This window comes from Hyla sarda, chromosome 1 (genome assembly GCF_029499605.1).
Source record: "Hyla sarda isolate aHylSar1 chromosome 1, aHylSar1.hap1, whole genome shotgun sequence".
Taxonomy (NCBI): domain Eukaryota; kingdom Metazoa; phylum Chordata; class Amphibia; order Anura; family Hylidae; genus Hyla; species Hyla sarda.
In genome coordinates, this window is record NC_079189.1 from 441,787,780 (window position 1) to 441,804,847 (window position 17,068).

The 17,068-nt window shown below is 42.9% G+C and overlaps 1 protein-coding gene across 3 annotated transcripts in view; it reads left to right on the forward strand.

Annotated features, from left to right (window-relative positions):
- The first annotated feature begins 14,749 nt into the window (after nucleotides 1–14,749).
- PGAM5 (PGAM family member 5, mitochondrial serine/threonine protein phosphatase) overlaps nucleotides 14,750–17,068 on the forward strand; it is a 35,258-nt gene continuing 32,939 nt past the window's right edge. The window contains exon 1 of one of the 3 annotated variants that reach the window (XM_056532750.1): nucleotides 14,750–15,200. In XM_056532750.1, coding sequence (XP_056388725.1) covers nucleotides 15,058–15,200 — 143 coding nt within the window. In that variant the 5' untranslated portion in view covers nucleotides 14,750–15,057. Of the gene's footprint in view, nucleotides 15,246–17,068 lie in introns of all 3 variants that reach the window. The other 2 variants (XM_056532759.1, XM_056532764.1) reach the window with 2 other exon arrangements.

Sequence of the window (17,068 nt, forward strand, 5' to 3'; positions counted from 1 at the left end):
CCCTACGGCCCATACCTGAGGATACGAAAAAACTGTACCTCAGATGCCGACTTTTAAAAATCAAGTGACTATCCTTAGGGGCCGCTTCTCAGCCAAGGGATATCCAAGAAACCTCCTTAGTAGAGCTTATCAAAAGGTAAAAAAAACATTAAACAGACTGAGCTTGTTACTCCAAAAAAGAATGAGAATAAAGATTTAAATAATGCCACTATTAATAATACCATGACAACAAAAAGGAGAAAAAGTTGATAAAAAATGTTTTTTTAAATACAAATAAAATTAAAGACCAAAATAAATTTATGTATAATTTTATAACCAATTATAATTGTGGAGCTACTGAGATTCGAAGTATTTTGTGGCGTAATTGGCCTATTATTTGAAGTGACCGTTTTTAAAAGATATTGAGGGAGATTTATCAAAACCTGTCCAGAGGAAAAGTTGCTGTGTTGCCCATAGCAACCAATCAGATCGCTTCTTTCATTTTTCAGGAGGCTTTTCAAAAATGAAAGCGATCTGATTGGTTTCTATGGGTAACTCTGCAACTTTTCCTCTGGACAGAGTTTGATAAATCTCCCCCATTGTGCCTGCGACCCCTGAAGTGACATTTAGGTGACCCAGAAATTTGAAAAGTTTAGTAGCCCTGAATAGGTAAAAAAAAAATAGCATTGATGAGATCCAAATTTCTTCTAAATCAACAATGGTGGGTTGGTATCCCTGTAATAAGGTACGATGCTTATGCTGTTCCAAGATTGGTAAACCCAATACTGTGTTTGATTCTTTTCAAACTAACCGAACATTTTCTATTATTCATAGGGTGAGTTGGGATACTAAATTCGCGGTATAACTGTTGTATTGTAGCTGTCGTTTGTAATAAGTGGGTTGCACGATTCAAACTGTGCGATCATGTATGTGCAAACACAGATCCAATATTAAAAACAACTTCTTATTACATAGTGTATCCCTTCATTTTTCTAGTGTACATAATAATGACATTAATGATTTACATCTTATCATTTTAGAAACTATCCCAGAAATAACTCTTAACCGTTATCAAAAACTAACTGTGAATCCTATTGGATTTTCAAGCTTGCCTCGTTGACCCCCCCAGGGGCTTAATGAATCAACAGAGAATGTCCGGTGATAATTTACAGTATTGCATACATTTTTCATGTTTTTGTTGCATGTATTGTATGTATTGTTAGGAATCACGGCAGGAGGACAGCAGGTGGTGGATCCTCTGGGCCTATGTGAAAGGAGACTTGAGCTGTGCCAGGGAGCAGGGTCTAAGGTGCCACTGGTTTTCACCAGAGGTCGCTACCCCCTGGCATGACTCATCCACACAGGTAGATGGGGGGTGATGTGGCACACACAGACTTGCAGGACAAAAGGACAAGGCGGGAACAGGACAGGCCGGAACTAGGGACAGGTACAGAGACACTGGAACAGGACTTGACTCAGGCTTGGACAAACTAAGACAGACAACAAAGATCCGCCCCAGGGAACAGGGAGGAGCAGATACTTATGGAGCAGGGACAGGTACAAGCACTTTAACTAATTAAGTACTGGCCATTTAAGAAAGTTAACTGTGCGCGCATGCCCTAGTAGGCAGAGGCACGGGCATGGAGCTGCGGGAACACAGAACAGAAAGCGCGGGGACAGAAAGCACTCATGGCCGGAGCGAAACTGTAACAGTACCCCCCCCCCCTTTGGTCTCCCCTCTTCTTTGGAACTAGAAGAGTTCCCCACTACCTGAGACCAGGGGGTTACAGGACTGGGCAAAGGCTGAAAGGAACTAACAGACTTCTGGCAACGAATCCTCCATCATCTAAGATGACCACCTGGAGAGGAAAAAGAAACAACAAAAAACTAGGCAAAATACAAGACAGTCCACATCCATAGCCTCTTCGGCAAGAGGCAAAGTTGGTAGCAAGGAAGGATGTTGGGACTCCAGATGAGCTACAGACAGTCATGGCTGGGAACCAGGAGACACTGCAGGAGCCAGACGGGGCAAATGGTCCACATCCAAGACCTCTTTGGCAAGAGGCAAAGTTGGTAGCAAAGAAGGATGTTCAGAGCACACTGCAGGAGCCAGACAGGTCAAATGGTCCACATCCAAGACCTCTTCAGCAAGAGGCAAAGTTGGTAGCAAAGAAGGATGTTCAGAGCACACTGCAGGAGCCAGACAGGTCAAATGGTCCACATCCAAGACTCCTTCGGCAAGAGGCAAAGTTGGTAGAAAAGAAGAATGTTGGGACTCCAGAAGAGGTACAGACAGGCATGGCTGGGAACCAGGAGACGCTGCAAGAACTGGTAGTGGGCCAGATTGTGGTACCTGCTGCTGTTGCAAGGCCAAAAGCTGTTGCATCATCGCTGAAAGTAACTTCAGTTGTTGCCCTTGACGGCCTACGACAGTGGGAAGGACTTCTGACAGAGTTACTTCAGCAGAATCCAAGTCCGAATTGAAAAGACACGAAAAATCAGACAAAAGTGCCCCAGCGGAATCCATGGCCGGATCTTACTGTTAGGAATCACGGCAGGAAGACAGCAGGTGGTGGATCCTCTGGGCCTGTGTGGAAGGAAACTTGAGCTCTGCCAGGGAGCACAGCCAGGAATTTATGTTGATAATTTTAAAAGCAAGTGAATGGGAAAGTGTCTGCTAATTATACAAGGAACACTATATTAAGTTTTATTTGGGAACAGGTACTCTTTAACCCCTTAAGGACCCAGGGCATATGGGTACGCCCTGGCTCCCTGGTGGTTAAGGGTAGTTACCTGTACGCTCGTGGGAATTCCGGACCGGGTTGACTCTGATATCTATCAGCAGGCATACCGTACAAATGTCTAAGGGGGTCCTGAGCCCCCCCAGGTCGGCAATCACTGTAAATCACCGGCCAATTCAGATCGGCGATTTACTGCGATTCCAGGTCAATCGGGTCTCTGGTGACCCGGAAAAAAAGGGTGAGTGGGGCTGTCCGAGACAGCCCCATTCACACTTACCTAGCAGAAGTGAGGTGGCACGGGTGCCACCTCACGATCACGTGATTGATCAGTGGGAACGACCGATCAATCACTGTAATGCTGGGTGGAGATTGGGGTGGAGATCGGCGCTGGCGGTGGTCTCCTACCTTTCCCTGGTCCGGCGGGGGTCCTCGCAGGAGCGGCGATGGTCCCTGCGGCAGCAGCAGTGATGGTCCCGGCAGGATACAGCAGGAGGTGAGGCCTGTTCACCTCCTGCTGTTGCTTAGCAACAACTCTCAGCATGCACAGCCAAAGGGCATGCTGGGAGTTGTAGTTTTGCAACAGCTGGAGTTCCAACTACAACTCCCAGCATGCCCTTTAGTAGTCTGTGCATGCTGGGAGTTGTAGTTATGCAACAGCTGGAGGCACATTTTTGCTATGAAAAAGTGTACATCCAGCTGTTGCATAACTACAACTCCCAGCATGCACAGACTACCAAAGGGCATGCTGGGAGTTGTAGCAGTGTGCCTCCAGCTGTAGCAAAACTACAACTCAGCATCCCTTTCGACTGTCAATGCATGCTGAGTGTTGCAGTTTTGCAACAGCTGGAGACACATTGGTTGTGAAACAGAGTTTGTGTCCTAACTCAGTGTTTCGCAACCAGTGTGCCTCCAGCTGTGTCAAAAATACAACTCCCAGCATGCACTGAGAAACTGTACATGCTGGGAGTTCTAGTTTTGCAACAGCTGGAGGCACACTAGTTGCAAAACATTGAGTTAAGTAACAAACTCTGTGTTGCGCAACCAATGTGCCTCCAGCTGTTGCATAACTACAACTCCCAGCATGTATGGTCTGTCACACGGGAGGGTTTACAGTGAGTTTTCTGCTGCAAGTTTGAGATGCGGCAAATTTTCCATCGCAGCTCAAACTCCCAGCGAGAAACTCACTGTAAACCCCTGCCCGTGTGAATGTACCCTAAAAACACTACACTACACTACACTACACAAAATAAAAAGTTAAACACTACATATACATATACCTTTACACAGTACCCTCCAATAAAAAAATAAAAAATAATAAAAAGTCTTGTACGGCACTGTTTCCAAAACGGAGCCTCCAGCTGTTGAAAAACAACAACTCCCAGTATTGCCGGACAGCTACTGACTGTCAAGGCATGCTGGGAGTTTTGCAACACCTGGAGACACCCTGTTTGGGAAACACTGCCGTAGGGAATTTTGGTGGCGGATGCAAATCCCCAAAATAGACCTCAAATGCACACAGCACTCTCTCGCTTTGGAGTCCTGTCATATTTTAAGGAAATAGTAAGTTTAGGGCCACATATGGGGTATTTCCGTACTCGGGAGAAATTGCGTTACAAATTTTGGGGGTCTTTTTCTCCTTTTACCCCTTATCAAAAGGTAAAGTTGGGGTCTACACCAGCATGTTAGCGTACATTTTTTATATTTTTTACACTAACATGCTGGTGTTGCCCCATACTTTTTATTTTCACAAGCGTTAAAAGGAAAAAAAGACCCCCAAAATTTGTAACGCAATTTCTCCTGAGTATGGAAATACCCCATATGTGGGCGTAAAGTGATCTGTGGGCGCACAAGGCTCAGGAGTGAGAGCACACTATGTACATTTGAGGCCTAAATTGGTGATTTGCACAGGGGTGGCTGACTTTACAGCGGTTCTGACATAAACGCAAAACAATAAATACCCACATATGACACCATTTTGGTAACTACACCCCTCACAGAATGAAACAAGGGGTATAGTGAGCCTTAACACCCCACTGGTGTTTGACAAATTTTCGTTAAAGTTGGATGTGAAAATGAAAAAAAATTCACAAAAAATGCTGGTGTTACCCTAAATTTTTCATTTTCACAAGGGAGAATAGGAAATAAGCCCCCCCCCCCAAATTAGTAACCCCATTTCTTCTGAGTAAGAACATACCCCTTATGTGGATGTAAAGTGCTCTGTGGGTGCACTACAATGCTCAAAAGAGAAGGAGCGCCATTGGTATTTTGGAGATAGAATGTGTCCGAAATTGAAGGCCATGTGTGTTTACAAAGTCCCCATAGTGCCAGAACAGTGCCCCACCCCCCACATGTGACCCCATTTTGGAAACTACACCCCTCACAGAATTTAATAAGGAGTACAGTGAGCCTTTACACCCCACAGGTGTCTGACAGATTTTTGGAACAGTGGGGCTTGAAAATGAAAACTAAAATTTTTCATTTGCACAGCCCACTGTTCCAAATATCTGACAAATGCCAGTGGGGTGTATATGCTCACTGCACCCCTTAATAAATTCTGTGAGGGGTGTAGTTTCCAAAATGGGTTCACATGTGGGGGGGGGGGGGTCCACTGTTCTGTCACCACAGGGGGCTTTGTAAACCCACATGACCCCCGACTTTTCCTCTATTCCAATAGACTTCTCTCTCCAAAAGTTCAATGGCGCTCCTTCTCTTCTGAGCATTGTAGTTCGCCTGCAGTGCACTTTACATCCACATATGGGGTAGTTCCATACTCAGGAGAAAATGACCCCTAAAATTTGTAACCCCATTTCTTCTTTTACCCCTTGTAAAAATGTTAAATCTGGGGAAACACCAGCAATTTAGTGAAATTTTTTTTTTTTTTTCATTTACACATCCAACTTTAACAAAAAGTCGTCAAACACTTGTGAGGTCTTAAGGCTCGCTGTACCTCTTGCTGCGTTCCTTGAGGGATGTAGTTTCCAAAATAGTATGCCGTGTTTTTTTTTTTTTTTTTTTTTGCTGTTCTGGCACCATAGGGGCTTCCTAAATGCGACATGCCCCCCAAAAACCATTTCAGCAAAATTTGCTTTCCAAAAGCCAAATGTGACTCCTTCTCTTCTGAGCTTTGTAGTGCACCAGTAGAGCACTTGACATCCACACATGGGGTATTACCATACTCAGAAGAGATGGGGTTACTAATTTTGGGGGGCATTTTCTCCTATTACCCCTTGTAAAAAAAAATGGGGGGAAAACTAGCATTAGAAAAAAAAAATTTACACATCCAACTTTAACGAATAGTCGTCAAACACCTGTGGGGTGTTAAGGCTCACTGTACCCTTGTTACGTTCCTTGAGGGGTGTAGTTTCCAAAATAGTATGCCATGTGGGCTGTTCTGGCACCATAGGGGCTTCTTAAATGTGACATGCCCCCCAAAATCCATTTCAGAAAAACTCACTCTCCAAAATCCCACTGTCGCTCCTCACCTTCTGAGCCCTCTAGTGCACCCACAGAGCACTTGACATACACATATGAGGTATTTCCTTACTCGAGAGAAATTGGGTTACAAATTTTAGGAAGATTTCTCTCCTTTTACCCTTTGTAAAAAAAAAAAAAAAAAAAACTGGGTTTACAAGAACATGCCAGTGTAAAAAAATGAATATTTTGAATTTTCTCCTTCAATTTGCTGCTATTCCTGTGAAACACCTAAAGGGTTAACAAACCTTTTGAATGTAATTTTGAATACTTTGAGGGGTGCAGTTTTTATAATGGGGTCATTTATGGGGTATTTCTAATAAGGCCCTTCAAATCCACTTCAAAACTGAACTGGTCGCTGAAAAATTTTGATTTTGAAGATCTTGTGAAAAATTGGAAAATTGCTGCTATACTTTGAAGCCCTCTGATGTCTTCCAAAAGTAAAAACATGTCAACTTTATGATGCCAACATAAAGTAGACATATTGTATATGTGAATAAATATATAATTTATTTGGAATATTCATTTTCCTTATAAGCAGAGAGCTTAAAAAAATGCTACATTTTCAATTTTTTCATCAAATTTTGGAATTTTTCACCAAGAAATTATGCAAGTATTGACAAAATGTTACCACTAACATAAAGTAGAATATGTCACGAAAAAACATTCTCTGAATCAGAATGAAAGGTAAAAGCATCCCAGAGTTATTAATACTTAGTGACAGTGGACATGTGCAAAAAATTGCCGGGTCCTACACTGAAAATTGGCTGGGATCTTAAGGGGTTAATATTAGGATAACCCATTTAAAGAAACTTATTCATCACTTTCATGTTTCCTGAAGTCATTAGGGTTGTGCCTGATGGTTTCTGCCTGTTCCGTTCTCCTCCATTGATAGATCTCTCCCTATATCCAAACAGAAAGAGATCTATCATTAAAGGGGCAGGGAGAAGCAACCAGACACCGCCTTAATGACTGATGGTTCAAGCAGCATGAAAGTGATGACAGGTTCTTCCTATAATTGCAGTTGCCCTATTACTGACTAATATCTGCAAATAAGAAAGTTGGGTTTGTTTTTTTTCAGTTATAAAATAATTCTACTCAAATTTAAGGTATATTCATGAGTGGCATTCAAATTTCCCTCTAACAGTGGGCAGGAACTATAAGCTAGTGTAGTGCTGTCACTATGCTGCCTTTTTCCTTCCATGATTTAGTGGCAAAGCAGTGGGGTAGAAAACAGTGGATACTCTACTCATAACAGTGGTATAAGTAAGATCTGGGTAACCTTCCTCCTGAATTGGCTGTACTTCTAACAATTGGTTTGTGGGAACTAGGAAGAACTGGCAGGATCCCACGTCTGGTATCCCTTTTAGCCCTTGTGTGGCCATATGCCATGTAACTTATTTGTTGGGCGGTTTGAAGACAACAAAATATACACTTTTCCATCACTGTATATAGACTGCAAGAGATATATAGATGATATTTTTATTATATGGGACGGCTCCCCTGCTGAACTGACAACATTCTTAAAGGACATGAACACTAACGAATGGGGCTTAAATTTAACTCACAAGATAAAAATATGAACAATGCAGAATTTCTTGATGTCTGTGTATTCCACACAGATAACAATGAACTTAAAGGGGTACTCCGGTGAAAACCTTTTTTCTTTGAAATCAACTGGTGCTAGAAAGTTAAACAGATTTGTAAATGACTTCTATTAAAAAATCTTAATCCTTCCTGTACTTATTAGCTGCTGAATACTACAGAGGAAATTCTTTTCTTTTTGGAATTCTCTCTGATGACATCACGAGCACAGTGCTCTTTGCTGACGTCATTATAATAGTAATAATAATAATAATAACCCTTTTATTTATTGTTGTCCTTAGTGGGATTTGAACCCAAGGCCCTAGCACTGAAAGGCAGCAGTGCTAACCACTGAGCCACCATGCTGCCCTTGGCATACATCTGCTATGCACGGTTGCTAAAATGGACAGAGATGTCAGCAGAGAGCACTGTGCTTGTGATGTCATCAGTGTTCCAAAAAGAAAGGAATTTCCTCTGTAGCATTCATCAGCTAATAAGTACTGGAAGGATTAAGATTTTTTTAATAGAAGTAATTAATTTACAAATATGTTTATCTTTCTGGCACCAGTTGATTTAAAAGAAAAAAGGTTTTCACCGGAGTACCCCTTTAACACCAAAACATTTTTTTTTAAATGTTGACGGTAACAGCTATTTAGATTTCAGAAACTGTCACTACAGACAATGGATTTGTACCCTACGGACGATTTAAAAGAATTCGCAGAAATTGCACTTTAAATTCAGACTATCTGAAACAAAGCAAAATACTGACCGGCAGGTTTTGGGCTAAAAAATATCCCAAAAACCTAATCACTGCCGCAAAAAACGCGAGCTAGCAATCTAACACAAAGAGAGTGCTTATCCAAAACCACCAGTAAAACCACTATATCTGAAACTTCCCAAAACTTATTGTAATTTTATCACAGCTTTCTCCAGGAACAACAAAGATATTAAATCTATATTGGCAAAACATTGGCATAGCCTTCTAAATGATCCTTACTTCAAAATTGAACTTCCAATAAAACCACAAGTTACATTTAGACGAGCACGCTCTCTTTAGAACATCTTAGCGCAGAGCAATCTCAAAACGGTGAAATCCAGCTCCTCCACATTTCTTTAAAAAAAATGGGTGTTATAAATGTAACCACATACGCTGCAAATGCTGCTCAAATTTAACACACAAAACCACAGAATTCCAATCTCGGGTAACCAAGGAGATTTTTACCATCAAATCTTATGTCATGTGAATCTCAATACGTTATTTATTTATTACAGTGCACCTGTGGCCTCCAATATGTGGGCCGGACCACACAGTGCCTCAGAAATCGTACCAACAAACACCGGAGCAATGTGATGTTGAGATATCAACTACACAGCGTATCACGCCATGCTTCCACACATCATGATGGGAATTTTTCAGATTTCAACATAACAGCTATTGAGCACATAAATAAAGACGTTCCTCAACATTATAATTTTTCAAATTACGGACTTTACAGCCTTTAGATAGTCTAAACGGATCTATTGAGAGTAATTTATAATAATACAATAATACATATGTGGTTTTCCATTCATTGCCTTCATTATATGTAATTCTTGACTATTTTCTTTCCCTCTTTTCCACTTTGTTTTTTATACTACTGTACTAATCAGTCAAGTCCATAAGGTATTTTTTAAACTTTTTATTCATTTTTCATACTCTTGTTCAAACAATTTTAGTTCATACATATATATATATATATATATATATATATATATATATATATATACACACACACATTTTTATTATATATCTACAAGCCATTTCATGACATTTTTTATGCCTTTCATGTTCCTTTAAATGTATAGCTATGTGCAGAAAATGATATTTACCGGAATTTATACTACCATGCACCATATCTATTTATATATCCCCGCTTTATCTATTTATTCATATTCATTTACCCATATACCCTTTTTTTTTTTTTTTTTTTTTTTTTTAAATACTACAGTGATCAGATGTGTGGTTACATACATGGCACTAATTGCGGAACAAGCCTCTCTTTGATCTACACCCGGATGAATTTCAATATGTTCTTCTGAATACACTATATTATGCTAACTAACACAGGAGTGTTTTTTGCATTTTCTAAGATGATTCTTGATGCTTCTATTTATACTATAGTTGGGGGACGATCCTCCGTGTTTTATGTATTTTGCTGTTTTAATTGTTCATGCCCTTTTGACCTTTGATCTGGTCACCATTTTGGTTTCCATTAGTTTGCATATAAAAAGCCATGATATGCATGTTATTGTATGAATTTGCCTAATCTGAAGAAGGGGTTTGTACACCCTGAAATGCGTCATTTCTTTTTCAATAAACTTGCAACTTCATTTCACCTCCATGACCTGGTTGTGACTTGTTCTGTGGACACCTGAGCGCCTGCCTTGAAGGTCATCTTTCTTTTTGCTGCACCTAATATGCCATGTAAGGCTGCTCTAAGGCTATGTGGAATATCTGGTTCACACCTAGCGGCCACAGTGCCATGCCAGAAATAAGCACTGCCTGTTGTACAACATAATTAGTACTTAATAAATCATAATTGTTCTTTGACTGCCACACACACACTGTGCCCCTGGTATAATACTGCCACACACTGTGCTCCTAAATATAATATTGCCATATACTGTATACCTAAATAGAATGCTGTCAAACACTATGACCCTGATATTATACTGCCACACACCTGCCCCTAATATAATACTGCCACACACCTGTCCATGAGTATAATACTGCCACAAATTGTGCCCCTGATTATAATACTGCCACACACTGTGCCCTTGAGGATAATACTACCATACACCGTGCCCCTGAGTATAATACTGCCACAAATTGTGCCCCTGATTATAATGCTGCCTCACACTGTGCCCTGAGTATAAAACTAACACATGCTGGGCCCCCAAATATTATATTGCCACTGTGCCCTGAAGCGAATTATACCTCTGTGTCCCTTTAAAGCAATTAATGAGGTGCCCACCCCCTCATATGAACTCTCTAGCTGTTGCAAAACTACGATTGCCATCATGCAGACAGAAGAGCATGATGGGAGCTGTAGTTTTGAAACAACTGTAGAGATAAAGGTTGGGAAACTCCTGTAATACACATACAGTACTTCCAGGGCCGGACTGGGAGCAAAAATAGGCCCGGGCATATTAGACTATGCAGCCCATTTTTTTTTTTTATTTTTTTTTTATTTTTTTACGGTGGGTGTCTGAGAAGTCAGAGACCCATTAAAATAAAATAGGCTATAGAATGGCAATGGGGTCGGGGGCGGGAATGGGTTGGAATGTAGGGGCAGCTCGTGTTAATGTTTATTTTATTTTTTGTGTTTTCTATGTTTTTCTTTGAACTCTTTCACCAATCCAGGGGATTGTCCTGGACCGGGATGTCTTGTTAAATATGATAAAATTAATAAAAATCATATGTTAAAAAAATAATAATAATAAAATAGGCTGCATACATTAAAATCACCTTGGTTTAAGTGGCCCTCCAGCTGTTGCAAAGCTACAACTCCCATCATGCCTGCAAAGCTTCAGGCCTTATGGGAGTTGTAGTTTTTTAACAGTTGGAGAGCCACAGATTGGGGTACAGTGTCACCCATCATCACTGAAGAAATTTCAAGTGACTCCAGCTCTAATGGGACAGTCAGGAGAATACACAACTGTATAATGACTCACAGGAGACGTCTTCTCTGTTGTCTTTACTTTTCTTCTAACTCTGGTCTTTGTCTTCTTTCAGCTCCATCTTCTCTTAGTCTGATGCCTGGACATCATTGGTTACTCTGTTAGCAGATCCTCATCCTCTGTATGACAACAATAATCATTATAACCTTGCCGGACATCATGACCCCTAAAAATAATACTGCCAGACACTGTTTCCTTTGTCAGAATCCCACCGCTGTACTCCTCCCAAACCCATTTTCCCTCCTCCTGCAGACCCCTTAGGGCTTTTCCACACTGTGGACATTTAGTCAGTGGAATGTCAGCTTGCTGCAGGCGCTACCGAAGCCATTGGCGGTAGGACTGCATGGATGTGTGCCATCTCTATAGATGACAGAGCAGTCCGACGGAATTCCACCAGCAGAATGAACGTCCACCTAAAGGATAAACATGTTCGTTCTTGGGGTTTATGTCCATTCTGCTAGGGGAATTCCACTGTGGCGATTCCACAGTATACACAGAGCAGCAGAAAACCATTGAAAACATTTGGACTCTGTTGCTAGCAGATTTCCGCCGGAGGAATATCTTCAATGTGGGTGGGCCTTAAGTCCCCCCAGACCCCTAGGTCCTCTTCCAGACCCATCTTTCACCCCTTCCTTCAAATCTCCCCAGACTCCTCTGCCCCCCTGACCCCTAAGTCCTCATCCAGACTCCTCTGCCCCTCAAACCCCTGCATCATCCTTCTTTACATTTTTCTGTCCCCCCCCCCCCCAGACCCCTCTATCCCCTTCTGCCCTAACACTCCCTACCTGCCAAGATTCCTGCATTATCTTCTTTAAACTTTTCTGCCCCCCCAGACCCCTATGTCCCCTTCTGCCCTAATACTCCCCACCCCCAAGACCTCTGCATCATTCTTCTTTGCACTTTTCTGCACCCCAGACCCCTTTATCCCCTTCTGTCCTAACGCCCCCAAGACCCCTGCATCATTCTTATTTTCACTTTTATGCCCTCCAGACTCCTTTATCTCCTTCTGCTCTAATACCCCTGCATCATTCTTATTTTCACCTTTATGCCCCCCCAGACCCCTTTATCCTTCTCCCCTAACACCCCCCAAGACCCTGCATCATTTTTATTTTCATTTTTTTTTATTTGAGGGGGCGTGTCAGTTGCCGCTTCCCGCTGTGGTCAACACGCCCCCTTCTCGTGGTCAACACGCCCCCTTCCCGTGGTTGGTCTGGGGCCTGTACAGGAGATGTAACACCCCAAGACCCTCTAGTGGCTATAGCACTGCACACACTGATCTTTTACATGCAATCTCTTTTAATCTTATAGCATAATATTGATCGATTATTCTGTCGATTAACTGCTCATGCCTGGATCTCAGGCACTGAGCAGTCATTCAGCGATCGGCAACGCAGGAGGAAGGTAGGGTGCCCTCCTTGTGTCTGCCAGCTGTTCTGGACGCCATGATTTCGCCCGAACAGACTGCTGAGCTAGCCGGGAGCGGTTTACTTTCACTTTGATCAACTTTGAAGGGTTAATAGCACGCGGCACCGCGATCAGTGCCGCACGCTATAAGCCACGGGTCCCGGCTGTTGTTAGACGCCGTGTCCCTGCGTTATAGAAAAGGAGCGGATTCAGGGCATACAGGTATGCCCTGCGTCCTTAAGGGGATAAAAGGGTGCTCCACTGGAAAACTTTTTTTTTTTTATTAAATCAACTGGTGCCAAAAAGTTAAACATATTTGTAATTTATTTCTATTTAAAAATCTTAAAGGGGTACTCCACTGCTCAGTGTTTGGAACAAACTGTTCCGAACGCTGGAGCCGATGCTGGGAGCGTGATGTCATGAGGGGGCGGGGCTATTATATCACAAACTCCCGGCTCCAGCGTTCGGAACAGTTTTTTCCAAACGCTGAGCAGAGGAGTACCCCTTTAACCCTTCCTTCCAGTACTTATTAGCTGCCATATGTTCCAAAGAAAGTTCTTTTCTTTTTCAATTTCCTTTCTGCCTGACCACAGTGCTCTCTGCTGACATCTCTGTCCATTTCAGGAACTGTCCAGAGTAGGAGCAAATTCCCATAGCAAACCTATCCTGCTCCGGACAATTCCTAAAATGGACAGAGGTGTCAGCAGATATCATTGTGGTCAGACAGAAAGGAAATTCAAAAAGAAAAGAACTTCCTCTGTAGTATACAGCAGCTGATAAGTACCTGAAGGGTTTAGATATATATAGATATATATATATCTATATATATATACTCAATTATGTGTGTGTGTGTGTATATGTATGTGTATGTTCCAGCATCACATCCAAACGGCTAAAGATATTAACATGAAACGTTTATGTCTACAACAAACATAGGATAGGTGATTTAACCCTTACTCACCCCCATTTGCCAGGCGCGGGGTTTATGTTTAAAGTCATATACAAGTCTATGAGAAATATATGTTACTGCATAACTTCCAAACGGCTGGAGATATTTTGCTAATACTTGGTCACATGTTACTTATATATCCACTTAAAATATAGGATAGGTAATTTAACACTTAATTACCCCCATTTGTGAGGGTCGGGGTTTTTGTTTAAAGTCCCATGCAAATCAATGGGAAATGTATGTTCCCACATAACTTCCATACAGCTGGAGATATTTCAATACCTGGTACACATATTACGGGTCGGGATAGGAGATCGGGATATGAGGACAGGATAGGAAGTCGGGATAGGAGGACCGGGATAGGAAGTCGGGATAGGAGGATCGGGATAGGAGGTCCAGATAGGAGGACGGGATAGGAGGTCGAGATATAGGGTTGGGATATGACAACAATATATGAGGACGAGATATGAAGTCAAAAGCTTCCTCCTTTTGTTTATTTTCCTTCCCAACAAGGATTAGGAAGGAAAAACCGGGCAATGCTGGGTACTCAGCTAGTTTTTATATAAAAGTAATTTACAAGTCTGTTTAACTGTCTGGCACCAGTTGATTTAAAAAAAAAAAAAAAAGTTTTCCAGGGGAGTACCCCTTTTTAACGGGTAGGAAAATACGGCACGTGTGACCCAAGCCTTAAAAATGTTTACATTATATTATTTCACTTCAACGTTTCTCCATTTGCATGGGAAAGAAAATAGAGGACTCCCCCAATTAAAAAAATAAAATAAAAAAAAATTCACAGAAAAAAATATTGTTCAGGACAGATTTCCCATTGTAGAAGAGACCGTCATATAACGACCAATCAGGAGATAGGAAAACGGGCTCTGAGGGCTGTGCTCAGGAATTGTTGAACTCCTGGCGCCATCTGGTGGTCAGAACGTTCCACAGCAGCCGTTTAGCACCGTTGTAGATGGTTCTGTTGGTAATAACATCTAGAGCTCACACACATCGGTTCGGTCTGGTGACTTCTTGTCGTCCTGGTATCTCGTTTGCAGGAATCCCGCGTTCATTTTATTAACCAATCAGGGAGTCTGCAGCCAGGAAGCGTCAAAACTACACTTCCCACAATGCCTGTGGGCTCACTAAAGCAGCTGTATAAAGTGGGCGGAGTAGTGACAGGAGGTTTGCGCTGTGTGTCGGTCCATTGGTGTCTACATGATGTATCTGCGCAGAGTTCTGCTAGGAGGATCCGCTGCCACCGCCGCAATCTTCGCCGCCGTAGCAGTTGGTAAAAACGGAGGAGACTCTACTTTACCGGCGCCGGCAACACCCGGGCAATGGAATCGAAACTGGGATCGGTGAGGCTGCCTGTGCGCATGCGTGGCTGGGCTGTAGTGCAGAATGTAAGCGGCGTGTGTAGATCTATGGGGGTGCTCCATTATCCTGGGGGTGTAGGCTTGGAGCTGGGCTGGGGAGCAGCCGTGTTCTAGACAAATCCTATTCTTTGTCTTCTGGGAAGGGAATTTTCCTTATACACCGTTGTATGAATTCTCCATGGTCTTTAAGATCTCTGCATGCAGTCATTGCATGGCAATATTTATTGTTTACTCCCAAAGCCATGTTCACACACTATTTTCCCTCCAGCCGATTGTAAATCCAATCTGGCCTTTTATATGCTGTGTGTACATAGCCAACTTGTAAGGCTTCTTTCACACTACAAAATGAATGAACTATTTTCTTCCGTACTATCCTCCGTCACAAAATAACGTCCGTTATCAATAACGGACTATAATGGATTCAAACGGCTATTAGAAAATCCCAGAGACTATAATGGGATTTTCTAACGGACGTATAGGATTTGGTTACTGCTGTTTTCAGATGGAACTTCATACGGATGTTTAAAGACTGAGAATTATGCAGTGTGAAAGAAGCCTTAAAGGGTAGCTCCCACCATCCTATTTTTTTTCCTTCTGTCCCTGCCTATTGCCAATCCATCCCTAACCCCCTCCCTGCTTTAAATTTTTATTTTTGCTATATTAAAAATGCCTTTTGTCTGCCTGGCAGTGTGCTCACTACCAGGCAGACTTCCCCAGCAGGCACCACGTCACTGATGCCTGCTGGGGGGGACTTCCGCCCTTAGTTCATCTACACAGGGTGCCTCCAGCTGTTTCACCACTACAACTCCCAGCTTGCCCTGACATCTATTGGTAGTCGGGGCATGCTGGGAGTTGTAGTATTGAAACAGCTGGAGGCACCCTGTGTAGATAAACTATTAGTTACATGCGGCGCTAGCCCATCCCCTCCGTCTCTTCCCCCCCCAATACCCCATTCCCTCCATCACAAACACCCCCGTTCCCTCCATCATTCCCTTGGACTAGGTGAGGCTGGTTTTCCACTATGTTTTCTCCCATACAGGAGCGCATACAGCAGGGGAGAGCTATAACCTCGCGCTCCCATATGCCTTCATATGTAATTAATTTCAATGAGCCGGTCGGAGTGAAACCTTCGGTCGGCTCATTTTTGCGCCGTATGCGCTCTTACAACCGGACCTCAAACCGTGGTTGACCACAGTTTTAGGTCTGGGGAAAAAGCGCATACAGCGCAAAAATGAGCCGACCGAACGTTTCACTCCGACCGGCTCATTGAAATGAATTACATACGGGAGCGCATACGAAGGCATACGGGAGCACGAGGTTATAGCTCTCCCCTGCTGTATGCGCTCCTGTATGGGGAAAACGCGATGTGAACCCAGCCTGGATACTAATTTTACTTTATAATGTATACAATTTTAATAGTGTTACAAAATAACTGTCTGCGGTGTAAGTTGATTTTCTGCGGAAAAAAGCCCTTTTCAGTGTGTCTCTCAAATAGACCAGAGTTGTGTATATAGTAGCATCCTTTTATTAAAGGGGTACTCCACCCCTAGACATCTTATCCCCTATCGGATAGGGGATAAGATGACTGATCGCGGAGGTCCCGCTGCTGGGGACCCCCGCAATATAGCATGCGGCACCCACCTGTTTCTGCTCCAGAAGCGCTGGAGGGTCTGGGTACTAACCACGGGAACGGAAGATCGTGACGTCATGACTCCGCCCCCGTGTGATGTCACGCCCCGGCCCCTCAATGCAAGTCTATAGGTGGGGGGGGGGGGGGTGACGTCACGGACTTCCGTTCCAACTCTTTCTGACAAGAAACAGGTGATTGCTGTATGCAACATTGCGGGGTC